Genomic DNA, 27,269 nt, shown 5'->3' with positions numbered 1-27,269 from the left:
AAATACAGAGAAACTATTTCCTCTGGTAGGGAAGAGGGACACGATCCTAAAATAGAGCTAGGCCATTGAGGAGTGAAATGAGGGAGCACTTCTTCATATAAAGGAAATCAGGAACTCACTTCCCTCACAAAACTGTTACAGGGTCAATTGACAATTTAAAAAATGAAGGTAGATTTATATTGGATAAGAACAATGGGGGGGGAAAAAGGCAGATAAATGAAGTTGAGGTGCAGCTTGGCCACGATCTAGCATGTTGGAGCAAGTGTGATGGGTTGAATGGCTTACTCTTGCTCCTATGTTTAATTGATAACATCACGGTCGGGATTCTCTGGTCCCGCTGGCACGCAATCCTGCCTGCGGATTTTCCAGCAACGTGGGTGGCTCCAATGGGAATTCCCATGGACAGCGGTGGGAGCAAAGACCCCTGCCGCCAGTGAGTGGCCTGCCACCAAGAAACATGCGGTTGGGAGGCTGGAGAATCCACCTCACATGTTAAGGAGGTCAACAGGTTGCACTGTAAAGTGTATTTTGTTGGAAATGAAGGAGGGGACCTTTGATATTGTGCTGCTCTCCAACTTCCACCATCATGTGTTGCATGGTTTATATCCTAGCTATTTCCTCAGGTTCACCATTACTTGTCACTTCTGTAAGTGAGCTTTATGTCCCTTACAGTCTGGAGTGCATCCCTTGCAGTGTCAAGGTAAATGAAAGCCTGATTCAAGGATTTCAACTAAGAACAAATGGACCCAAGTATAGGAGGAGGCCTTTTAATCTCTTGAGCCCTTTCCACCATTGAATTACATTAAGGCTAATCAATATTTTAATTTCATCTATCCACACTGGTTTCATATCCCTAATAGCCATACTTAACAATAATCAATCAGTCTCATTTTTGAAATTTTAGATTGAATCTGATCACCAACAGACTTTTTGGGGGGAAAGAATTCCAGAGTGCCACTGCCTTTTCTGTCAAGAGCTGTGTCCTGAATCATCACATCTGGATGGCCTCGCCCAAAGTTTTCTCTCTCTTTGCAACCTATCCTCTTAATTTGACCCTTTTGGGCCCAGGATCATTTTGATGCAACTTCACTAGGCCACCTGCAAGGCCAGTATACCCTTGCTGAAAAACTGTGTCTGGAATTGAATGCAGCAGACAAGAGCCCTGTACGACTAATAGAACTTTCACCTCTTCATATTCCTGTCCCCTTGAGATAAAGGCCAATGTTCCATTAGCCCTTTGAATTAATTGTTATATCTGTCCACTAGTTTTGAGTGAAAAGCCCTTACTCTGTATACAAGATCGGAACCTATCTTGTGCTGCCACATAAATTCTAATCTTTTTTTTTTATAGCAGTAATTAAAGCACTCAACTCAGATGAACTAGTAGTTGATTTATTTACAGATATGAATGAGTGAAAGTACGCAGTTTGCACAGTTAGAAATGCAATTCTCAGTATATGAAAGCAATAAAAAGCTGACTCAGGCTCTTGAACTGGCTGTACAGATGCACAGTAGTGCTGCAATTCCGGTCCATTGAACTATCAGTCGCGGAAGGCTCGAGCCAGAAAAGGACGTGTCCTTTTTCTTCAAACACCTCTCGTCGGCCGTCACTCCAGGCACTAGCCAAGCTGGACTTGTTCTAACTTTTGAACTATGACTAAACTAAAGCTAATGATTTAATTAAACTGGAATAGTGATCAATCAAACTTAAATGGCTGCAATTTCTATTGCTTACCTAATACAGTCATCAATGAAGGTGGTTATTCCAGATAATTGGCGTGATGCCACATCATGTAGTGGTGATTTCCCTCACCACCCCTAAGCCCCATCATTCACCCCTTGAATATGATAACTGATGGCCCCCACTTGTTTGGGGAGTCCAAAACTAGGATTCAGCAATATAAGAGTTTAAAAAAAAAAAAATAATTTAAGAGTACCGAATTATTTTTTTTCCAGCCTGACGAGATCCTGCCTTTCGTTGATCCCGGTGGTGGGATCAAGGTAGCCCCTGAGTTGGTCGGTGGACCTGTGTCGCCCGCAGCACTCGGAAGTGTGGTGGCGGATTTGGGCCCGGAGGGCGACTGTCCGAAGGCTGTCAGCCACCCAGTGTCGGGAGCGCAGGGTGCACGAGACGCTCTGTAGCGGGGTGCGGGTCTCACTCGTGCCTGACACTATGGCACCCCTCACCCCCTCTGGGGAACTCCCAGAATCTGGCACATCATAATTGAAGGTTCTTTTGTTTTTCTGCCTCTGTAGATAGTTCAGGCAGTGCCCTATTGGGCCCCCCCTTCACCAACACTCCGACTCCCTCCCTCCCCACCACCCTCCTTTCCCCTCTCTTTCCCCCTCTCCCTTCCTTTCCCTTCTGTTGGTCCAGAGGCGAGGGTGTCTGGTCTCTCCAGCGCAAAGTTTAGTGCTTGTACCATTTGTTTTTTGTAGAAACATGTTGTGAACTGTTTTAATAATCAGAGTATCCACCCCCCCTCCCTGTACATTGGTACTGAGGGGAGGGTACCCTGTTTCTCCAACACAAAATGAGTGTTTGTACCGTTTGGCCTTGTATATATTTTTTACTGTTCTAATAAAAAGATATGGCCAATCCACCTAACCATGAACAGATTTGGGATATGGGGGTGAAACCCACACAGACATGGGGAGGCAATATAAAATAGCTGGTAATAAATCGAATCAAATGTTCGGGATAAACGACTTTACTCAGAGAGTGGTAGGGAGATGACACTTACACCAAATGGAGAAGTTCAGAGGAATGATCTGGACACATTTAAGGGAAGCTAGGCAAACACATGAGGGAGAAAGGAATAGAATGATATATTGATAGGTTTAGATTATGTAAAGTGAGAGGAGTCTTAGGTGAAGCATTCGCTCCAACATTGATCGGTTGGGCTGAATGGTTTGCTTTTGAAATGTACGTTTTATGCAACTCTACGTAAAACTGTTTTGATCAATTATGTGTCGATCGTAATAGAACAGAAATGTGTCTTTTAAAAAATATTTTACTGGGTTTACACATTTTGTATTTATTAACTCTCAAGTTACATATTACAAAACTGCGTAAAAAGGGAAAATAAGGGCAGCAAGGTGGCACAGTGGGTTAGCCCTGCTGTCTCACGGCGCTGAGGTCCCAGGTTCGATCCCGGCTCTGGGTCACTGTCCGTGTGGAGTTTGCACATTCTCCCCGTGTTTGCGTGGGTTTCGCCCCCACAACCCAAAGATGAGCAAGCTAGGTGGATAGAACACACTAAATTGCCCCTTAATTGGAAAAAAATGAATTGGGTAGTCTAAATTTATAAAAAGAAGAAAAAAAGGGTAATTAAAAAAGACAAACTGAGATCAGAACATATATTTACAGGCAATTGTCTTCCCTCCCGTTTTGGTCGTGGCCCCTGCTTTAGTCGGCAAATATCTATTACATTCCTCAGTATGGCCAGAGCACGTATTCGCAAGTGTTTATTTACAGTTTAGTTTGGGCTTCAGCTGGCCCTCGGACTAGTCCCCTGAGGCCCCTTCCCCTGTGACCCCTGATGGCAAATTTTATTTTCTCCAGCCTGAGAAATTCCGCCAGGTCAGGCAGCCAATCTGCAGCTTTGGGTGGTGTTGCCAATCGCCAGCCGAGCAGGATTCTTTAGCGGGCTATCAGGGAGGCAAAGGCTAGGGCGGCAAGAGTTCTGGCTGATCTGAAACCACTTTTGAGCATGGCTACATCCTCACTCCCACAACCCTGGACATTGCCTCAAAAAAGGTCGTCCAGTACCCGACAAGTCTGGGACAAGCCCAGAACATGTGGGTGTGGTTGGCTGGGCCACCCTGGCACAGTTCACATTTGTCTCCACCTCCAGAAAGAACCTACTCATTTGTGTTCAGGTCCGGCTCGCTCTGGTGCTCCACCTTCAGCTGCATTAGGCTCAGCCCTGAGTATGTGGAGGTGAAGTTTACCCTGTGCAGTGCTTTGATCCAGAGGCCTCTCCTATTCTATGCCTAGTTCTTCCTCCCATTTTTTATTTGTTTCGTCCGCGGGAGCATACCTCCTCCAACACTCCCCTGTACAGGTCCGCACAGTATCCCTTCCCTAGGTCACCGGCATCCAGCAATTCTTCCACTAACATGTTTCCTGGTATTTGGGGGTACGTCGCTGTTTCCTGACGGAGGACGTTTTTAACCTGAATTTATCCCAGGTTGTTTCCTCTTCGTAATTGGAACCTCTCAGGGATTTCCCTCAGGATCGTTACTCTATCGTCCTTGGACATATCCCAAACCATCAGTGCCCCCTCGTCCTGTCTCCATCTTTTGAAGGTGGCGTCCAGGCTTACAATGCAGAACAATGCCAGCAGCGTGGGTTCAATTCCCGTACCGGCCTACCCGAACAGGCACCGGAATGTGGCGACTAGGGGCTTTTCACAGTAACTTCATTGAAGCCTACTTGTGACAATAAGCGATTATTATTATTATTATTATTATTATTATTATTATTATTACAGGAGTAAACCTTATTGCGGGAGTAAACCTGTGGTTGTTGCAGATGTGGACCATGGTGAACATTTTGGTTCGGCCAAAGTGCTGCCTCATTTGGTACCACGCCCGGAGCGTGGGCTCCCCAGGTGTGTGGACAGGGGGGATGGGAGAGCGGCTGTGGCTAGGCTCAGAGGGACGTCCCTAAGCAGGAACTCTCCTCTGTCTTCACCCATTCTACTCCCCGTTCCTTCACCCATCCCCTCTCTGTGGTAGCATCCCAGTGGTAAAACCGTAGATTCAAAGAACCAGGCCTCTCACGTTTCTTTTCTTTTTAGGACGCTCTTGCTCAGGATAAGCTTGTATCCTGAGAAGGCTCCTAACTCTTCCATGCTGGCCTGATGATTTGAGATGTAGAGGAGCAGGTCATCTACGTAGAGTGTTCTCTGTCCCCCACTTTGGATACCTCTCCACCCCTTTGCCGTTCTGAGGGAGAAAGCCAGCGGCTCAATTGCCAAAGCAAACGGCAGCAGAGAAAACGGGTATCCCTGTTTCGTGCCTCTCGAAGCCAGTGGTATTTAGAGCTGGTGGTGTTTGCCCATAACGCTCGCCATGGGAGCACTGTACAGTAGTTTCAGCCACGAGGCGAACCCAGGCCCAAACCCAAACCATTACAGTACCTCTGAGGTACTTCCACTCAACTCTGTTGAAGGCCTTTTCTGCATCCAGGAAGATGATCACTTGTGGTGTTCTGTGCCCGAATGAGGTCATTATCACATTCAGCAGGTGTCTGATGTTCGATGTTAGCTGCCTGCCCTTGACGAAGCTCATTTGGTCCTCCACGACTACGTCTGGCATGCAGCTCTCCAGCCGTCTCGCCAGGGCCTTTGCCGTGCTCAGCCTCTAAGGGGTGGTGTTGTGCTTGATCTCCAATCCCACATCCAAGTAATGTGGAGTGTGGTTGGAGATTACGATTGCGGAGTACTCTGCTTCTACTACCTCGGAAACACCGATTTCCCCAGTACAAAGAATTCAATCTGAGTATATACAGAGTACCTGGGAGAAGGGGAATCCTTCTCCCCTAGGAGCATGAAACTCCATGGATCCACTGCCCCCACCTGTTCCATGAAAACATTCAATTACTTTGCCATGTTTGATTTTTCCCCCGACTTGGGGTTTCATCTGTCTGTCCGTGGGTCTTGGACGCAGTTAAAGTCTCCTCCCCCCGCCATGATGAGTCTGTGTGTGTCGATGTTGGGGATTTCCACCATGGTTTTATTTATGAATTCCGTATCATCCCAGTTGGCTGCATACACATTTACAAGGTGCCTCTTCCATGCCACCACCAACCATGATGTACCGTCCCCCTTGGCCCGTAACCATCCTTGGTTACAGACCGTGCTGTAAATGCTGCCCTCTTATTGATCAGTATAGCCACCCCCCAGTCCTTGCCCCGTAGCACGAATGGGAAATCTGTCCCACCCAGCTCTTTCTTACCCGTAATCGGTCCTTCTCCCTCAGGTGGGTCTCCTAGAGGGAGACTACATCGACTCTGAGACTTTTCAGATGGGCGAAGACTCTGGATCTTTTCACCGGGCCGTTAAATCCCCTAATGTTCCAGGTGACTATACTGATTGGGAGGGGGGAGGAGGGGGGGGGGGGCTAGAGGAGAAGGAGGGAGACAGAACAAACCCCTTCCCCAGCAGGGGTCAACCAAACTTTTTGTTCGTAAAATATTTTATTAAGGCATTTGTGATTTTATAACAGTAAACCATATACAAACAAGGGTCAACCAAACTTACCATGTGAGTGTGCCCCTGCACTCTGGGGTTTCCCTTTGTCTAGGGGCCAACCAAGATGGCCACCGTCATTGTGTACACCTTTTGTTTGGGGGCCCTCCAAAATGGCTGCTTTTGGTGCCCTTGTTTTCATTTGTCGTAGCCAGCCTTCATCCCCCGCCCCCCCCACCCCTCAACTACTCCCCTTGCCCTGTTCGCCACCCCCCCCCCCCATCCTCACAGCTGTCCCCCCTCTGTTTTCCCCTTCTTATTTTCCCCCCATCTAAGTTTTCTCCCCCCCCACGGCTCTGCAATCTCCCCGTTGGGAGTTGTGCGTGGCTCTCCCCTCGCTCGCACTTCCCTGTGCTAGCTCACCCGCTAATGTGGTGGCCCCCCCGGGATTCCTCTAGACTATCACCCATTGCGTTTCTCCTTCCCCTTCCTCACGCTATTGCGATCCACAGCTCTCACTCCCTAGTTTCTGAGATTCATCGTCCAATCGAAGGCTTGACAAATCAGTCCTGCACAAATAGTCACTCTTTATTTTAACCAATGAGAGTTGAGGACTGGTTCACTGCTCGTGCTGTTGCCTTCCCACTCCATGCATGTGCATGAATTCATCTGCTTCTGCTGGCCCAGTGAAGTAGTACTCCCTACCCTGGAGTATCACCCAGAGTTTGCAGGGTACAGCATCCTAAACTGCACATTGTTGTTGTATGGGTGGCATGGTAGCACAGTGTCAGGGTCCCAGGTTCAATTCCTGCTTGGGTCACTGCCTGTGCGGAGTCTGCACGTTCTCCGCGTGTCTGAGTGGTGTTGCCGATTTTGAGCGGAATACTATCCCACTAGCGTCACTAATAACTGTTGCCAATTCTGCGCCGGAGTCGCCAGTAATGTTGCCCTTCTTAATATTGAGTGGTATTGCTTTTCAGAGTCGCCAGGTATCAGATGATCCACCACAAGGTTCAACCGGATATTGATCAAAGACCCAAAAACCAATCAATTAGTTCAAGTTCAATAATGGTTTATTTACACACAAGATTAACTCACACATGCAACATAAAAATACTACAAGCTAAACTACACCTAACACTACAACAACCTGTACTTAACTTTCAGGCACCCGACTTTGGCAGAGGGACAAGGCCTTTGTTCAGATCTACAGTGGCTGGGTCTGGAGAAGAAACTTCGGTTCTTCTGGGCTCATCCGTCTGGCAGCGATCGTTGATCTTGAACTTGCTTCTGGTCGTGGTGCTGCAGTTGGCTTCAGGTGTAGGCCGGGCCGAAGAGTGCCGGTGTGCCAGGGCCAAAAGAGATCGGAACACATGGCAGTGTCTCTCTTTATCCTATGGGGCTTCGTGCTCTTTTGGGCGGTCCTTTGCTTTGGACCCAATAATTCGGCAGGCTTCGATTACTGCCTTCGATTTGAGCCAATAAAGGGGTGTATCCTGAGCGGTCATTGACCTTGGCTGTTTGGGCTTCCTGGGTGAAGGGAGTGGTGCCAATGTGTCTGGAATTGTACCTGATACCTGAGTACCAGTCCTTTGTCCTGGGGAAATGGGCCATTAGAATGCAAATCGGCTAGGGGTTTCAATACTGTCTGGTTCTCTGTTAGCAAATATACATTTAGGCTCTGGGTTTGCCTGAATCCTGTATTGGCCATATTTCCCTTGAGTCTTTGCAAGTAACCATGTTTCCTGTGTAAGTGGCCATCCCAGATGGCTACAGTCCGTTCTCTTGATCCGAAATGCGAAGCGTGGTGGATCACAATACTGATCCTTCATCTGTTCTTTGGGGTGCCGGGTACCCTTGGTCAAGGCCAGGTTCTATACTACTCTGTCCTATGTATTGGAGCATTTACCTAAGTTTTTAATACATCACACATTCATAAATTCTAAAGGGGCACTATAAAACATTTAATCATTACACATTTAACTTCTTTACTCTAACTGTCCTTACCTAAACTACACTTATGCTGCTAGCTAATAACCAAAAGGAACTTGTATTACAGTCCAAAATTTTAAACAATAGCAGCATCACATTCCTACTTAACTTATTACATTTACCAAAAGCGCAAACTTTATTTCTCAGAAAAGGGTTCAAAAAGAGTGTGGGGTCTGTTGAAGTCCAACAAAGGGGGCTCGGAGTGTATATATTGGGGAGCGGGAGGCTCTCATTTGCCATTTTCGAAGTCTCAGGGCGGGATTCTCCGACACCCCGCCGGGTCGGAGAAGCGCCGAGGGTTGGCGTGAATCCCGCCCCCGCCGGCCTCTGAATTCTCCCACCCCCTAAAAACCGGCGTGGCATGAGTCACGCCCCCCGCCTCGGAGAATGGCGGGGTCCGGCGCAACTCAATGTGCCTCGGTGCCGCCCAAATTCACCGGCCCTTGATGGGCCGAAGTCCCGCCCGCCTGTAGCCGGACCCGCCGGCGTAAATTGGAGTTGGTCCCTCCGGGGCTATTGGGGGGGGGGGTGCACGGGGTGATCTGGCCCCGGGATATGCCCCCATGGTGGCCTGGCCTGCGGTCGGGGCCCACCGATCCGCGGGTGGGCCTGTGCCATGGGGGCACTCTATTCCTTCCGCACCGGAGGCCGTGGTCATCTGCCATTCCCGGTGCGGAAGTGACTCCATGTGCGCATGCGTGGGGATGATGTTAGCAGACGCTGATGCTCCCGCGCATGCGCGGACCCGCGCCGGCCGGCGGAGTTCTTTCGACCCCGGCTGGCGCGGCGCCAAAGGCCTTCCATGCCGGCCGGCGGGGCGCAAACCGCTCCGTGCCGGCCTAGCCCCTGAAGGTGCGGAGGATTCCGCACCTTTGGGGCGGCTCGACGCCGGAGTGGTTCACGCCATTCCGTCCAGCCGCGACTCCCCCCCACCCCCCACCCCACCCCACCGGGTACGGGAGAATCCCGCCCTCCGTATCTGAATGACACTGCAGAGTATTGCAATAACTAATAGGGCTTCTACCGTGTATGAGAGAGAATACCATTTTACGATATCGCACAATGTGGGGTATCAGTGTTTATTTTTATGGGAGGTGTGGTGTCTGGGCAATGGGTATCATGTGGTGTGGTTGTGTTTGGAGCCAATGTGGTGTGGGTTACAGGGGCTGCCGACGCGCGCAACTGTAGTGATCCAACGATGATCATGATGGAGGTCATCAGTTCTGTCTTCATCTTGTCTTTTGTTCTTTGTATCCTCGTATATTCCTGGGGGTCAAGCATAATATCTGTTATTACCGTTGCTTAATATCTCATTTGTCTGTCCGTTTCTCCTTAATATCAATTTCCCATTCGAATTGTCACCATGTGTGACTCCCTCATTATTTTTTTTAAACCAACCGTTTTGGAGACGAGACATTCAAAAAATACATTCTGTTAAAGTGCAGCTTGTGGCCGATGCGTTGTGTAATAGCAGCAAATTTTGTTTCAACCAAGTGTGTTGACAATGTAAATAGCAGTTGGGGTTAGCGACGGAAGGGTCGCCGGAAGCCAAAGTTGAGTGCAGTGACTGTGGCAAAGAGCATTCTTTAAACCACACTCAAAAAGAGCAGATCAGGGGAAACTAAAGACCTGCCAGAGACAGTAAAGAGTTTTACAAACTTTTCCAAATCAGTGATGGGAACATGGGGTGCGTATGAGCCCGCGGCAGGGCAAGAATGGTTGGAATCCCCGGGTAGATCAGTGCCGTTGCACCACTACTCAAGCTTGGCTGACCGAATATACAGGTGGTCCTCAGGCAGGGCGGGGATTAGTGCCGTTACTGCACTGCTTGGGTGATCTTACACGAGCGGAAAGAGTTTGTAACATATGGACTCCGAAAATGTGCAGACGAGTAATCATGACTGCATCAAGAAATTTAGCGGAAGGGCGACATTAAGTAAAACATCTGAGACCGAAAGATGAAACTGTATCAAGAAATAGAGGCGGGAAGGCTCCATTTGAAAATAGGACACCGTAAATTGCAATCTGTTCCTTTTTCTCATCATCTGGACACCTCAGGGTTCCAATTCAAAAAGCGTTGTAGAGGGGTTACCATAACGGGAGTCAGACTCTGAGACATCACCATCTCCCCGTTGCCAAACTCGTGTCTGACGTTTTCGTGCCGTGGCCGCATGGGCCGTCGTGGGTTCCAAATCATCATTCCTTTTCAACTGACTAGAGTTATCGCGGTGCCATTGTTTCTTGTCCTGTGGGGCAGAAGCTGTAAAGGGCAAATTTCTATCGGGCGGTGGTGGTGGCTCTGATTATGACAATGAAAGGGGGTATGAGGGGCCAAACATATCTTGGTCGGGGTTCCTGGGGCTGGAGTGGCTGGGGCCTGGGCGGTTGTGCCATTGGTCATTGATTTCAAACAGGTCTGGAGTGCTGTCGCTACCATCCGGATCAAGTTTAAGGTGGAACGTCGTTCCTGGGGGCGGGGACAAGGCCGGGTCTCTGAACGTGCTGTCCTGGCTGGGGGAGGATCAGGCTAGGTTGTCAGTGGGCGGGGGGTAGTCGTCTGCTATTGCCAGGGAGACGTGGTGTGAGTGGCTGCACTGGGTTCCATAACCCTTAAGTTGGTTGATATGAAACCATCCTGACTTTCCATTAGGATACGTTGTTTTATATACCAAGGGGCTTACTTTATCTGAAATCGAGTAGGGTCCTGCAAATTTAGGAGAGAGGAATGAACTGCGGTTATACAGGGAAACCATCACCTGCTGACCGACTATATACTCTACTGGGTGTACTGTTTTCTCAAAGCAGGCCTTACTCTTTTTCCTAGCGCCTAGTTGGACAGCTGCAGCGAGCTGGGCTGCCTTAACATTTTCCATTACCTGTTGGTCCACTTTTTGGTGGGTGAGGGCGGTGACTGTGGGGCTGGCCAAATCAAGTCCTAATAAATATTCAGTTCTTTTCATCGGTTGTCCGGTCATGAGGGTGTGGGGGGGGTGAATCCTGTGGAACTTGATACCGTGTTCCTAATAGACCTAAGTGCAAATGGGAGAACTGAGTCCCATGTGGTGTTGTGCTGTTGCACCATTTTCCTGATAGTCGCTTTTAGGGTTCTGTTCATACGTTCCACAATGCCGCTGGATTATGGGTGAAAGGCAATATGGAATTTTTGTTTTATCCCAAAAATCGTCAAAACGTTCTGCAACACTCTTCCTGTAAAATGCGACCCTTGGTCCGATTCAATGCTGCGGGGGAGTCCCCAGCGTGTAAATATTTGCTGTGTTAAAATCTTGGCTGTTGCCTTAGCCATGTTTGTCCTGGAGGGAAATGCTTCCACCCATTTTGTGAAGGTGTCGATCACCACCAACACATATTTAAAACCATTTCTGCAGAGGGGGAAGGGACCAATATAATCTAGCTGTAAATTCGTCCATGGGCCATTAACAGGGTGGGTGTGTCTTAACTGACCTTTCCTGGAGTATCGGTCTGGGTTATTTTGAGCGCAAATTAAACAATTTTCAATATAATGTGTGATGTCTGCTTTTAAATCGGGCCACCAGCACAAAGGTCTTAAGTGGGCAATGGTGGTTTCTATCCCCTGATGTCCGTGTCCGTCATGAAATTGACAAATAATCTGGTTCCTGTCCTGGGTGGGGACCACATAAATTCCATTCTTTAATACAATTCCACCCTGTACCGTCAGTGTGTCCTTGAATTTGTCGTAGGAGGCTAGGAAGTTACCGTTTAAAATTTATTGAAGAGTGTCGTTGGCCTTTTGGGCCTGTGCTAAATCTTGGATATTCGTCTGTGAGACCTGGAATTTGTGTTCTGGGGCACTCGGGGAGTTGCCAAAAGTGACCATGTCGTGATCCTGCCTTTGCTAGGGCGTCTGCTTTTATGTTATTGGGTGGGGACGAACGATGATGGCTTCGAACCTTTATTATGCCATATTTATGGTCTTTAGCTGTTTTCAGAATGTGCTTCAGTAATGGCACTGAGGGTAGGTGTTTACTGTCGGCGGATATGAATCCTCTAGATTCCCGCAGGGGCAGGAACACTGTCAAACTGTTACAGACATATAAACTGTCCGAATATATATCTGCGGGGGTCGGGAAAGAATCTGGGTGCTGCGCTATGTATGCGATGGCTGCTAACTCGGCTGCCTGTGATCCTAAATGTCCTCGTAATTTCAGTGCTATCTCCTCTAATGCGCGTCCCTGTGAGTCTTCCACATATATACCACATCCTGTAATCTTTTTTCCATTATGAACGGTGGAGGAGCCACCGACATAAATTTTTAAAGATTTATCCGTGGGCTGGGTTCTCTGCGGTCTGATGCCTGCTTTTGTGGGTAGCGATTTACGAATAAAGGGTCCTGTGTTGTGCCTGGCTGCGATGATTTCACACTCTCGTGGAGTTCTTGCAACTGCAAATTATCTGCTAAAAATGTGTGTGTCTTTGTCCTTTTTACTGTGATGTCCCTTCCTTGTAAGGGTAGGGTCCAGCGCGCTACTCGAATCTGGCTAACTGAACCGTCCTTTAACCTACCATCTAAGTGTAGTTGTGTTGGGGTGTGCTCGGTTAAAATCGTTACGGGGTTGAGGCCTGTGATGTATATGAAGTACTGAACAGCCCAAAAAACTGCGAGCAAGTGCCTTTTGCAGGCTGAAAATCCTTGCTCCACTGGGTCCAAAACTCGTGAGACATAAGCTATGAGTCCTAAATGATCGTGCCTTTCTTGGAGTAGTACGGCCGATAGGGTTCAGTCGGTGGTCGCTACTTCTATAGCGTATGGGGAATGTGGGTCTGGTACCTGCAAAGCGGGGGCTGTACCTAGGGCGCGTTTTAATGCATCAATGGCATCCGTATGCTGTGGAATCCATTCCCAAGGGGCATTTTTTTGGGGGGGGGGGAGTTCGGAAAGTCAGGCTGCCTTGATGGCGAAACCGTTTATATGGTTCCAACAGCAACCAACCAGTCCTAAAAATGATCTGAGTGCAGTGACATTATGGGGCAAGGACAATTTAACAATCTAATCAATCCGTTTTTGCTCTATCTCTCTCTTTCCGTGCGTGATGACTGTGCCTAAATTAAAAAACCTTTTCTTTTAGGATTTGGGCCTTTTTCGGGTAGACTTTACATCCAATTGAGTGAAGGAGACCTGATAGTTCGGAAAGAAGCGAAATGTGCTCTTCCTTGGTATCAGTTTGCAGGAGCAAGTCATCCACATACTGAATGAGGCATTCAGGTCGGGAAAATTTGGATAATCCATTTGCCAATTTTTGGTGCAAAATGGAGGGGGAGTTGTGGAAACCTTGCAGAAGGCATGTCCACGTATATTGCCGTCCTTGGAACGTGAAGGCGAATTTATATTGGCAATTCTTATCCAAAGGAATGGACCAGAAGCCATTGCTAATGTCCAGTATCGTAAAATACCTTGACTGTAGTCCCTGCTTTAGCATTGTCTCGGGACTCGTGGCAACGGTGGGGGCTGCTAATGGAGTTACTATATTGCGTTCTCTGTAATCGATGGTCAGTCTCCATGAACCGTCTGGTTTCCTTACGGGCCCAATTGGGGCATTGTTTGTTGAGGCTACGGGCCGAATTACACCGTGGTCTAGCGAACTTTGAATTACTTTTGCAATTTCTCCCTCGGCTTGCTGTGGGAAGCCGTATTGTTTCTGGGGCTTGGGATCGGGACCTGTAATGAGGACTGTTCCTGGAATTTTTCCACAGTCGTGCTTGTGCTGGGCGAAGGATGCTTTGTGTTTCCTTAGGACCTCTCTAATTGTCCTACCTGCACTAATGGCTTGCGGATCAAACCAATAGTCGCCTACTGAGCAGATTCTGTGTTCGAAGTCTCTTACTGTGAGCGTGGCGGGGGCTCTCGCTGTTCTCGCCATTTTCCAAACACACTTATTCACGGGGTCAAAGGAAAGGTTGTGTGAACTCATGAAGTCGATCTCTAAAATGTGTTCTGATGTTCGGGGAAAATCTACTAAAACAACGGGGTGCTTGGCATTATATTTCCGTTTTGGGGGCCATAATATATCCCTCCTGGATATGTCCTGTAAATCCGCTAAGAGTGATAGTGTCTGTATTGGGCCATTTGTCTCGGTGAAACATTGTGGAGGAGTTTAAAGTGGTGCGGGACCCTGCTGTGTCCCAAAGGAACTCTACGGGGTGTCCCCGGACTGTGCCTGTGTCTACTGGTCTACCTGACTTGTCCCAGAGTGTGTCGCAGACCCAAGTTGGGGAGTCCGAACACCGTCAATCTTTGCTATTATGGCAGAATTGTCTGGGCGGGCGCTAATACTGTGTATGGGCCTGGCATTGTTCCTATGTGGGGCGTTCGCTTGCTGATTCCGTTGCTGGTTCGGGAGGGCATTGCATTCGTGGGCGTAATGTCCCATGTGTCCACAATTATAGTATCCTCGTGGTGCCTGTGCTCTGGGGTGCTGTCCGTCATGTCTGCCCTCATTTACCCATGCGGGGTCCTGATTCGTCCTTACAGATGTTTGCTTCTACTCTCTCCACTGCCTTTTTATGAAGGGATTGTTCCCAAGCTCGAGAAAGTCTCTTCAGAACCCACACTTCATTATGTGTGGCGTCTGATGGGTCATAATTCGCACAGGCTTTTTGACCTGCTTTGTGGATTGGGAAACTAAAATACTGGTCCATTTGGTTGTGTTTTCGACATTTAAGTCTTCGCGGACTAAATCTCCAAATATCTTTTAATGGCTTTAAAATGGATCGAAAGGCGACCTGTCTTTGCAGTCGGATGCTCTCCCTTCTTTTGTCTGCAACGATTTAGACCTTCTACGGGATCTCCTCTGTTGTAACCAATTGCATCTAAAATAGCTGCCTTCATGTCCTGGAAGCTTCCTCCTCCTACATTCTGTGGATCGGGTAGTGCTGAACTAACGGATGGGTCAAGGCTCATCACTATAAGTTTCACTTCCTCCGATTCGTCCAGACCGTACATAACTGTCTGTTGTCTTCCTTGCTCAAATAAATGGTGTGGGTCTGCTGTGGGTTGGAATGGTTGAATTTTGGCACAGGCATCTCTCAGTTGTGTGATGGATAATGGGGTGGTGTACACAAAATCGGGTTCGTTGTCAATTAGTGACTTGCGCTGCGTGGTGACTGGATTCATGGGGTTGTGTGCTGCCTGTGCAGTCGGTGTTGCGGGTGCTTTCCTTTTCGGGGCCCGGGGGGCTCTATTCTGATTTTCGGTATCTTCTACATACTTATAGGCAGTTTCATTGAGTTCCTGCCAATCGGGGCCATCTTCCGGGTCTAAATTTGGTCCAAAGGTGTCTCTGAAACCATTTTGCACTGAGAGCAGTGACTGTAACCGTGAAATTTGCTGCCTGCATTTGGCGTGGTCTACTGAACTCTGCCTTTGTTCCGTTGTGGAACTGTGGAGTGCTCGTAGGGCTGCCTTTAAGTCTGCGCATTGCCAAGACTGCACGTTGCGTATCTTGGTAGGCCTTATCATATTGTGTCTGAAAGCTGCTTAGGTGGACTAAACCAGATTGGTGTGCTCGTTTGACATCAGCCATCTCCTTGTCTTTTGCTGCTAGCTGCTCTCTGAGTTGCTCATTTACTGTTTCATACTTGCTAACATTTCCCTCACTCTTCTCCTCTTTCTCTACAAGCTATCTGCGGAGCGTCCTCACTACCTCCTCTGTGCCTCGCAATTGTGCCAGACTGGACATGATTGCCATCGGCGTACGAACGTTCCCTAAATTCTTCTTGTGTATCTTGGTTGGGTTGCCCCACCAAGTTTGTCCTATACTGCCAGGACCTGACTCTTCATTCGCACAAAACTCAGACCAAAGGGGCCATCCTTTCCCTTTAAATCTTTCTTCAATTCCTCTTCCCATATGGGACTGCTCTGCTCTGTTGGTTGCTGCGTCCTCGGGTTCCTGTTGGTTCATAAGGCGTTCCATTACCTTTGCTGCCATTTCTACAAGTATCTATTTTCTGTATCCTAAATTTGGGACGGGGGGGGGAATAGGGCGGCGATGCAAACAGCGGGTATGGCCTCAGGTATTTTCTGGTTCACAAAACTCCCGATAGTTTTACGCAACAAAGTCTAACGAGTATACCTTATATCCCTGTTAGTATGCATGCAAATTACTACACACTTCCGAATCTTGGAAGTTTGGAAGTTCAATACGGGTCTTACACTTGTGGTTTCTTTCACTTTTCCAATTGGGTTTCTAATTCAACGTTTTGTGTGTTCTCTCGGAGTGACAAAATCACTTCTAGGTGAGTCCCACCAGAGTCGCCAATTACTGCTGCCGATTTTGATGAGCGGAATACTATCCCACTGGCGTCACTAATAACTGTTGCCAATTCTGAGCTGGAGACGCCAATAATGTTGCCCTTCTTAATATTGAGTGGTATTGCTTTTCAGAGTCGCCAGGTATCAGATGATACCACCATAAGGTTCAACCGGATATTGATCAAAGACCCAACAACCAGTCAGTTAGTTCAAGTTCAATAATGGTTTATTTACACACAAGATTAACTCACACATGCAACATAAAAACACTACAAGCTAAACTACAACAACCTGTACTTACCTTTCAGGCACCCGGCTTTGGCAGAGGAACAAGGCCTTTGTTCGGATCTGCAGTGGCTGGGTCTGGAGAAGTAACTTCGGTTCTGCTGGGCTCATCCGTCTGGCAGCGATCGTTGATCTTGAACTTGCTTCTGGTCATGGTGCTGCAGTTGGCTTCAGGTGTCCGCCGGGCCGAAGAGTGCCGGTGTGCAAGGGCCAAAAGAGATCGAACACATGGCAGTGTCTCTCTTTATCCTCTGGGGTTTTGCGCTCTTTGGGGCGGTCCTTTGCTTTGGACCCAATAATTCGGCAGGCTTCGATCACTACCTTCGATTTGAACCAATAAAAGGGCGGGTGCCTTGATGGCTGGGCGTGTCCTGAGCGGTCAATGACCTTGGCTGTTTGGGCTTCCTGGGTGAAGGGAGTGGCGCCAATGTGTCTGGAATTGTACCTGATACCCGAGTACCATAGAACATAGAACAATACAGCGCAGTACAGGCCCTTCGGCCCACGATGTTGCACCGAAACAAAAGCCATCTAACCTACACTATACCATTATCATCCATATGTTTATCCAATAAACTTTTAAATGCCCTCAATGTTGGCGAGTTCACTACTGTAGCAGGTAGGGCATTCCACGGCCTCACTACTCTTTGCGTAAAGAACCTACCCCTGACCTCTGTCCTATATCTATTACCCCTCAGTTTAAGGCTATGTCCCCTCGTGCTAGCCATTTCCATCCGCGGGAGAAGGCTCTCACTGTCCACCCTATCTAACCCTCTGATCATTTTGTATGCCTCTATTAAGTCTCCTCTTAACCTTCTTCTCTCTAACGAAAACAACCTCAAGTCCATCAGCCTTTCCTCATAAGATTTTCCCTCCATACCAGGCAACATCCTGGTAAATCTCCTCTGCACCCGTTCCAAAGCCTCCACGTCCTTCCTATAATGCGGTGACCAGAACTGTACGCAATACTCCAAATGCGGCCGTACCAGAGTTCTGTACAGCTGCAACATGACCTCCTGACTCCGGAACTCAATCCCTCTACCAATAAAGGCCAACACTCCATAGGCCTTCTTCACCACCCTATCAACCTGGGTGGCAACTTTCAGGGATCTATGTACATGGACACCTAGATCCCTCTGCTCATCCACACTTTCAAGAACTTTTCCATTAGCCAAATATTCCACATTCCTGTTTTTCCTTCCAAAGTGAATCACCTCACACTTCTCTACATTAAACTCCATTTGCCACCTCTCAGCCCAGCACTGCAGCTTATCTATATCCCTCTGTAACCTGCTACTTCCTTCCACACTATCGACAACACCACCGACTTTAGTATCGTCTGCAAATTTACTCACCCACCCTTCTGCGCCTTCCTCTAGGTCATTGATAAAAATGACAAACAGCAACGGCCCCAGAACAGATCCTTGTGGTACTCCACTTGTGACAGAACTCCATTCTGAACATTTCCCATCAACCACCACCCTCTGTCTTCTTTCAGCTAGCCAATTTCTGATCCACATCTCTAAATCACCCTCAATCCCCAGCCTCCGTATTTTCTGCAATAGCCTACCGTGGGGAACCTTATCAAACGCTTTGCTGAAATCCATATACACCACATCAACTGCTCTACCCTCGTCTACCTGTTCAGTCACCTTCTCAAAGAACTCGATAAGGTTTGTGAGGCATGACCTACCCTTCACAAAGCCATGCTGACTATCCCTGATCATATTATTCCTACCTAGATGATTATAAATCTTGTCTCTTATAATCCCCTCCAAGACTTTACCCACTACAGACGTGAGGCTCACCGGTCTATAGTTGCCGGGGTTGTCTCTGCTCCCCTTTTTGAACAAAGGGACCACATTTGCTATCCTCCAGTCCTCTTGCACTATTCCTGTATCCAATGATGACATAAAAATCAAAGCCAATGGTCCAGCAATCTCTTCCCTGGCCTCCCAGAGAATCCTAGGATAAATCCCATCAGGTCCCGGGGACTTATCTATTTTCAGCCTGTCCAGAATTGCCAACACCTCTTCCCTACGTACCTCAATGCCATCTAATCTATTTACCTGGAGCTCAGCATTCTCCTCCACAACATTGTCTTTTTCCTGAGTGAATACTGACGAAAAATATTCATTTAGTATCTCGCCTATCTCTTCAGACTCTACACACAACTTCCCATCCCTGTCCTTGACTGGTCCTACTCTATCCCTAGTCATTCGCTTATTCCTGACATACCTATAGAAAGCTTTTGGGTTTTCCTTGATCCTTCCTGCCAAATACTTCTCATGTCCCCTCCTTGCTCGTCTTAGCTCTCTCTTTAGATCCTTCCTCGCTACCTTGTAACTATCCATCGCCCCAACTGAAACTTCACACCTCATCTTCACATAGGCCTCCTTCTTCCTCTTAACAAGAGATTCCACTTCTTTGGTAAACCACGGTTCCCTCGCTCGGCACCTTCCTCCCTGCCTGACCGGTACATACTTATCAAGAACACGCAGTAGCTGATCCTTGAACAAGCTCCACTTATCCACTGTGTCCACCACTTGCAGCCTACTTCTCCACCTTATCCCCCCCAAGTCACGTCTAATGGCATCATAATTTCCCTTCCCCCAGCTATAACTCTTGCCCTGCGGTGTATACTTATCCCTTTCCATCCTTAACGTAAACGTCACCGAATTGTGGTCACTGTCCCCAAAGTGCTCACCTACCTCCAAATCCAACACCTGGCCTGGTTCATTACCCAAAACCAAATCCAATGTGGCCTCGCCTCTTGTTGGCCTGTCAACAAACTGTGTCAGGAAACCCTCCTGCACACACTGTACAAAGAACGACCCATCTAATGTACTCGAACTATATCTTTTCCAGTCAATATTTGGAAAGTTAAAGTCTCCCATAATAACTACCCTGTTATTTTCGCTCTTATCCAGGATCATCCTCGCCATCCTTTCCTCTACATCCCTAGAACTATTTGGAGGCCTATAGAAGACTCTCAACAGTGTGACCTCTCCTTTCATGTTTCTAACCTCAGCCCATACTACCTCGGAAGATGAGTCCCCATCTAGCATCCTCTCTGCCACCGTAATACTGCTCTTGACTAGCAGCGCCACACCTCCCCCTCTTTTGCCTCCTTCTCTGAGCTTACTAAAACACCTAAACCCCGGAACCTGCAATATCCATTCCTGTCCCTGCTCTATCCATGTCTCCGAAATGGCCACAACATCGAAATCCCAGGTACCAACCCATGCTGCCAGTTCCCCTACCTTATTTCGTATACTCCTGGCATTGAAGTAGACACACTTCAAACCACCTACCTGAACACTGGCCCCCTCCTGCGACGACAAACCTGAGCTCCTGACCTCTGTACTCTCATTCTCCCTTACCCTAAAACTACAATCCAGGTTCCCATGCCCCTGCTGCATTAGTTTAAACCCCCCCCAAAGAGCACTAACAAATCTCCCCCCCCCCCCCCCAGGATATTTGTGCCCCGCAGGTTCAGATGTAGACCATCCTGTCTGTAGAGGTCCCACCTTCCCCAGAAAGAGCCCCAGTTATCCAGAAATCTGAATCCCTCCTGCCTGCACCATCCCTGTAGCCACGTGTTTAATTGCTCTCTCTCCCTATTCCTCATCTCACTATCACGTGGCACGGGCAACAACCCAGAGATAACAACTCTGTTTGTTCTAGTTCTGAGCTTCCATCCTAGCTCCCTGAAAGCCTGCCTGACATCCTTATCCCCTTTCCTACCTATGTCGTTAGTGCCAATGTGGGCCACGACTTGGGGCTGCTCCCCCTCCCCCTTAAGGACCCGGAAAACACGATCCGAGACATCACGTACCCTTGCACCTGGGAGGCAACATACCAAACGTGAGTCTCTCACGCTCCCACAAAATCTCCTATCTGTGCCCCTGACTATAGAGTCCCCAATTACTAATGCTCTGCTCCTCTCCCCCCTTCCCTTCTGAGCAACAGGGACAGACTCTGTGCCAGAGGCCCGTACCCCATGGCATACCCCTGGTAAGTCCCCCCCCCACAAGTATCCAAAGCGGTATACTTGTTTCTCAGGGGAACGACCGCAGGGGATCCCTGCACTGACTGTTTTTTCCCAGTCCCTCTTACAGTTACCCATCTATCTCCAATCTTTGGTGTAACTAATTCCCTGAAGCTGCTATCTATGACCCCCTCTGCCTCCCGAATGATCCGAAGTTCTCCCAACTCCAGCTCCAGTTCCCTAACTCGGTCTTGGAGGAGCTGGAGATGGCAGCACTTCCTGCAGGTAAAATCAGCAGGGACACTAACGGCATCCCTCACCTGTCCTGCGGAAATGGGCCATTAGAATGCAAATCGGCTAGGGGTTTCGATACTGTTTGATTCTCTGTTGGCAAATATACATTTAGGCTCTGGGTTTGCCTGAATCCTGTATTGGCCATATTTCCCTTGAGTCTTTGCAAGTATCCATGTTTACTGAGTAAGTGGCCATCCCAGATGGCTACAGTTGGTTTCCTCCAGGTGCTCCAGTTTCTTCCCACAAGTCCCAAAAGACGTACTGCTAGATGAATTGGACATTCAGAATTCTCCCTCGGTGTACCTGAACAGGCACCGGAATGGGACGACTAGGGGCTTTTCACAGTAACTTCATTACAGTGTTAATGTAAGCCTACTTCTGACAATAATAAAGATTATTATTATTAGAGGGCTGCACAAGATAACTGATGCATAAAAAAATAAATCTCAACCACTTCTTCAAATTAGACTTCACAGTAGGGCAAGGCGGCAGATTTAAACAAAGGGACGAATTTGGAACAAATGTCATGAAGTTCTTCAGTTGGCTGAACAAATGAAGACAAAATCCTACTGTAGCTGTTTGAGAATTTGAATGCTCTTTCAAAAGTCGAGGAAATGAAATGCTGGCATCAGAAAAGGAACAAGAAGCTATTCTATTGTCGTTAAAAACCCGACTGGTTCACAAATGTCCTTTAGGGAAGGAAACCTGGCATCCTTCCACTCCCACACCACTGTGGTTAACTCTTAATCCACTTAGTTAACCATCCAATGACCACTATGGATGGGGCAACAAATGCCACCAATGCTTGCATACCCACATATCAATGAATAAAAGAAAATGGTTTATGCTGCAGAACAAGGATTTTCCACTCAAAGCCCAAGCAATAACCAAGGATGTCTTCCCACATCATTCAATATCAGCCCGCAGAACCTAGAAGGAAAGTACATGACAAGTGCCTTCTATTGGCTGAAACAAGACATTCCATCACAACACTTTCCATTCAATCCTTCAGTCTAGTTGGAGATCTGCAGCAACCAAAAACAAATTTGGGCATAAGAGTGAAGAATACTGCCCATATAGAGAAATCCGAATCAACAAAATAGAAAATGCGCGGCATGGTGGTGCACTGGTTAGCACTGCTGCCTCATGCGGCCGAGGACCCGGGTTCAATCCCAGCCCCGGGTCACTGTCCGTGTGGAGTTTACACATGTGCAGGGTAGGTGAATTGGCCACGCTAAATTGCCCCTTAATTGGAAAAAAGAAATTGGGATACTCTAAAATAGAAAATAATTTGCCTGCTTATTTAAAATACGCGTTTCTGGGACTTCCAGTGATGGGAATGTGCGGAGAGGATGCATGAGAGATGGCCCTCCTCGTGGAAACGTACACTTTTAGTCCAAAAATTAAACCCCCACCCACCTAAGAGCTCTTGAGTAATTTGTACACCAATAAAATTTTGGACAGACAGAAAATGCTGGATAAACTCAGCAGGTCTGGCAGCATCTCTGGAGAGAGAAACAGAATTGAGTCCAAATGACCCGTCTACAAAACTTCTATTAGATATTTTAACCCTCTTCTGAGCTGAAAGCAAAACCTCATTATTTCTCTCCGTGACTGCTACCTTGAAAATGGCACAGCAGACCACAGTGCCTGAGTTTCTTGCATTCTCTTCTTTAACTGCTCTATGTCTGACTCTTATCTGCACTAACTAAGCCTCAACCTGGCACCCATCTGTTGTGTTATGCTTCTTCATGTAGCATAAGCTGCTTCCTTGATGTATGCTCTGACAAAGGAAGGTTCAGACTTGGAGATAGGTTTAACAGTTTATTGAACAGTTAATAATTCTCCTACTTAAAATGAAATGAATGAAATGAAAATTGAGTTAGACTCTCCTGCTAATCTTTCAATGGTAACTCAATCTAACTAACGAGTCTGTTCTAAGCCATGCGGTGGGTGTGATGCTTCCGATCTGCCCCTGTGCTTCTTTCTAAGTGTCGCCTGTGGAAAGACAAAGAGCATGTGTGCCCTGTCCTTTTATATGGGTTGCCCCCTGGTAGTAGTGTCACCTCTGAGTGTCTTAGAAAAATACAGCACAGAACAGGCCCTTCGGCCCACGATGTTGTGCCGAACCTTTGTCCTAGATTAAGGACAAATTAATCTACAGCCCATCATTCTACCGTAATCCATGTACCTATCCAATAGCCGTTGCTGGACTTGCATAACCGATCAGATTTCCCGTGACGATCAACTCATTTGCTGGTCAGATTGTTTTCTACATCGGGCAATCTTCCAATTATAGCAACCAAGAAAAGAAAATCATTTAGAAACAAAAGGGACAAATTGTAAATCAGCCTTACCATTTTTTGTGGCCGGGGTACTTTGTGTTGGAGCGGTTAGCATTCTTAAACCTTTAGTAAAGCTATTTATATCCGTAACAAGGACTCCACTTTGTGCTAAAACTTTTCGGTTCTCTGACTGCCCATTGGTCGTGTCCTATTCTGTGTGTTCATTAGCTGTATGTCTGCATGTCATGATGTCTCTGGTGCTCCCTCTCGTGTTTACTTAGTCTTAGTGTATTTGCATTAACCCCTTGTGTATTTACAGTGATGCATATCACCACACCACCCTTGCCCCAAGTCTTGTTACTGTCAGGTAACAAGCCTTCATTTTAAGTGAAAGATACCGTTAAAAGTGATTGCGATTAACTTTTTGCTATTTTTGAGTTTGTTGCAAGAACAAATGAACAAGATCCTGGGGCTCCATTTATTGTCCTGATCTAGCACAGACACTAGATATGGCAGCATCAAGATGTGGGACAGAAATTACACAAGAGAATAATTCAAGCCTGGAGCAATTATATTGGCAAACATGGTGTGGTGTATATCTCTTATGTTGGGGAGACAACGAGTTAAATAGTCAACTGGAAGGAGAATGGTTAGATTATAGGATGACCTTAGAGAAAGTTACCGTCCTTAAATATATTTAATCGATAATTTTATACAACTGATATACAATTGGTTATGTCTAGTTTTACATATGCTGTTGGAAGCATTGCAAGATTAACAATTGTTGATGCTCATTCTAGTTATGGTATTATGAGGACGAGGAATGTGTGTCTGATTTATTGACCTGTAACTGGAGTCTTTTCTAATGAATGTTTGGGGTGTAGGTGTCACTGGCAAGACTGGTATTTATTGCCCATCCCTAATTGCCCTCCAGAAAGTGGTGAACTGTTGCAGTTTGTGTGGTGAAGGTACTCCCACAGTGCTGTTATGCGGGGAGTTCCAGCTTTTGGACCCAGTGCTGATGAAGGAATGAGCAATGATTAGTTTGTGCACAGGACTGCAGTGTACACGGAAGCTAGACTTATTTATCTATGCAGGCCAATTTCTTTAAACATTTATCCATGGGTAACAACATTGAGTCGTATGTGTGCTGTTTAAAGCCCATCATCTGTGAAATATGTGAGATGACTAAAAGTAGGCAATCTTAAATGATCAATGCTTCCCTTTGTAAATGACTTGCGGCTGACTAATCAATTATTGACAGGATTGTGTGGTGAAACACAGCCCTGAACGAGGGGGAGCAAGTATCATAATGATGAGTTGTTATTTTAAATGTAACATGAATTCCTGTACTGACAAGATTCTCATTAACGTAGAGGTCACCCAGATTGAAGACCCCAGGGCGCAGTGGCGACGGGAGCAGGAGCGCATGCTGAAAGAATATTTGGTGGTGGCCCAGGAGGCTCTTAATGCCAAGAAAGAGATCTATCTGGTGAAAAAGCAACGTTTGGAGCTTGCTCAGGAGGAGTATCAGCAACTACATGAGCTGTGCGAGAATGACGGCATCTCTTATGTCAGCTGTAAGTACCTGTGAGAAATTGCTTCAGACCCGAGCAGGTGGTCAGTGGGAACCTGCAGCTAATACTGACATTTTGTTTTTGCAGCAATTCAAATCGATTTCACATGTGACCAAAGTCCAAAGCAGATGCAATTTGTTCAAACTTTAAGACAGTAGTATGGTTTTCAAAACACCTCATACTTTGGAGTTTGAACTTTAATTAATGGACTGCTGGTTGGAAAATCGGTATACTCCCTCTTTTTTTTTTATCCCCCCACCCTCTCAAGTGCTCAGTCTTATCTGTTTCCATTCCTTAACTTGTTATTTCACTCTGCGGAGCTGCTGGGAATTGGAATTACTCATCCCAGATGCAACTAGCAGTTGGCTGGAATGTTGAGGTCTGGTGTACATAGACAGAAATATGACTCAAGTTGAGCAAGTTCAGATTAACATTAGAAAGGTAACAATGTTGTAATTGTGATGCCAACAACGCGTGGCCCTTTGTTTCCCAAAGTGTTTTCCATCCTGTAACACATTGGCGCACTGCACTTGCTAAAGCCAATACTGAGGCTGCTCTACACACCCGGCTGGTGGAAGTCCTTTCACTGGTCACTTAATTCACCAGGAATGTAGAGGTATTAGGCATGCAGCACGAGTACAGCACAGTGGCTTTGCTTTAAAATTTCTCTCTCTCTCTCCCTTTTCTCTTTCTCCTCGCTCTCTTTTCTGTCTCTCCTCTCTCTCTCTGGCTTCAGAAGGAAACCAACTTGGATTCTTTGCTCTAGTTTTGCCCCAGCAGCTGAAAAACGTCTGTTTTAAAGGTGCATCATGAAGCACCACCTCCGTGTCTCCTTGTTTGTAAGATGCCTATTCCCCCCCCGCCCCGCCATGCCCTCCAATACCACACACAGTGCTCTGGCAATGAGTCAGAAGGAGATGGTAGTGAACATGCAAACAATACTGGACAGAAAAAGACCACGCCATCCAGCCTGCACACAACATAACAATATTTTGTGCATCACAATACAGACACTCCCCACCCCACCTGGTGCTATCAAATTACCTGGGAGAAACAATAGAAACAAAGCATCCAGGCGGGGGGTGGGAAACCTGACAGATTCCTCTCTGATCCCATCTTAGGTGAGCAAAACTATTCCAGTACATCATTGTGGTCCTGATTTAATAACATGCAGTAATAACCTCACCCTCCAGCCAGAATCCACTCTTGATGGTTGGAAGGAATCGGCAAATTGACAGGCATCACACGAGCCAGCAGCATGTTCCGCAGCTCCACTATTCTCTTGGAAAGGAATCACCGTGTCCTGAAATTCAACTTATTGTGTCTTTTACCTTACTTTGAGATTGTGACCACCACACCTGCCTTCTCTGACCTGAAACGCAATCTAATCTTCCCATCATTTTATAACACATGGCTTTTCTTTCCAAACCATTTTCTGTCAGGTGGTTCATTCCTGTTTTACTCCTAAAATGGATCTATTTTGTTGAAGCTGTTATGTGCAACTGACTGGTTTATAGACTTTTTTAGTTAGTTGCCCGGGAATATAGAAAGTAGTCATTTGGTAGTACAGAATTTAGTGTTACTGAAATAAAGGGACATGTCGAAGCTTTTTGTCTTGCACTCATCATGCCACTTTCACACCAGTGCTGGGACCCTTGCTGTTTGTAGTATATATAAATGATTTGGAGGAAAATGTAACTGGTCTGATTAGTAAGTTTGCAGACGACACAAAGGTTGGTGGAATTGCGGATAGTGATGAGGACTGTCAGAGGATACAGCAGGATTTAGATCGTTTGGAGACTTGGGCAGAGAGATGGCAGATGGAGTTTAATCCGGACAAATGTGAGGTAATGCATTTTGGAAGGTCTAATGCAGGTAGGGAATATACAGTGAATGGTAGAACCCTCAAGAGTATTGAAAGTCAGAGAGATCTAGGTGTACAGGTCCACAGGTCACTGAAAGGGGGGGCAACACAGGTGGAGAAGGTAGTCAAGAAAGCATATGGCATGCTTGCCTTCATTGGCCGGGGCATTGAGTATAAGAATTGGCAAGTCATGTTGCAGCTGTATAGAACCTTAGTTAGGCCACACCTGGAGTATAGCGTTCAATTCTGGTCGCCACACTACCAGAAGAATGTGGAGGCTTTAGAGAGGGTGCAGAAGAGATTTACCAGGATGTTGCCTGGTATGGAGGGTATTAGCTATGAGGAGCAGTTGAATAAACTCGGTTTGTTCTCACTGGAACGACGGAGGTTGAGGGGCGACCTGATAGAGGTCTCCAAAATTATGAGGGGCATAGACAGAGTGGATAGTCAGAGGCTTTTTCCCAGGGCAGAGGGGTCAATTACTAGAGGGCATAGGT

The 27,269-nt window shown here is 47.1% G+C and overlaps 1 protein-coding gene across 2 annotated transcripts in view; it reads left to right on the top strand.

Moving 5' to 3' along the window:
* wwc3 (WWC family member 3) overlaps positions 1-27,269 on the top strand; it is a 298,570-nt gene that overhangs the window by 142,978 nt on the left and 128,323 nt on the right. For both annotated transcript variants that reach the window (XM_072514193.1, XM_072514194.1), the window contains one exon: positions 24,708-24,911. In XM_072514193.1, the coding sequence (XP_072370294.1) occupies positions 24,708-24,911 (204 nt within the window). The remainder of the gene's footprint in view (positions 1-24,707; positions 24,912-27,269) is intronic.

Source organism: Scyliorhinus torazame, chromosome 8 (assembly GCF_047496885.1).
Source record: "Scyliorhinus torazame isolate Kashiwa2021f chromosome 8, sScyTor2.1, whole genome shotgun sequence".
In the NCBI taxonomy this organism is placed as follows: domain Eukaryota; kingdom Metazoa; phylum Chordata; class Chondrichthyes; order Carcharhiniformes; family Scyliorhinidae; genus Scyliorhinus; species Scyliorhinus torazame.
The sequence above is the reverse complement of the archived record's forward strand: the minus strand, read 5'-3'. Positions and strand labels throughout refer to the sequence as shown.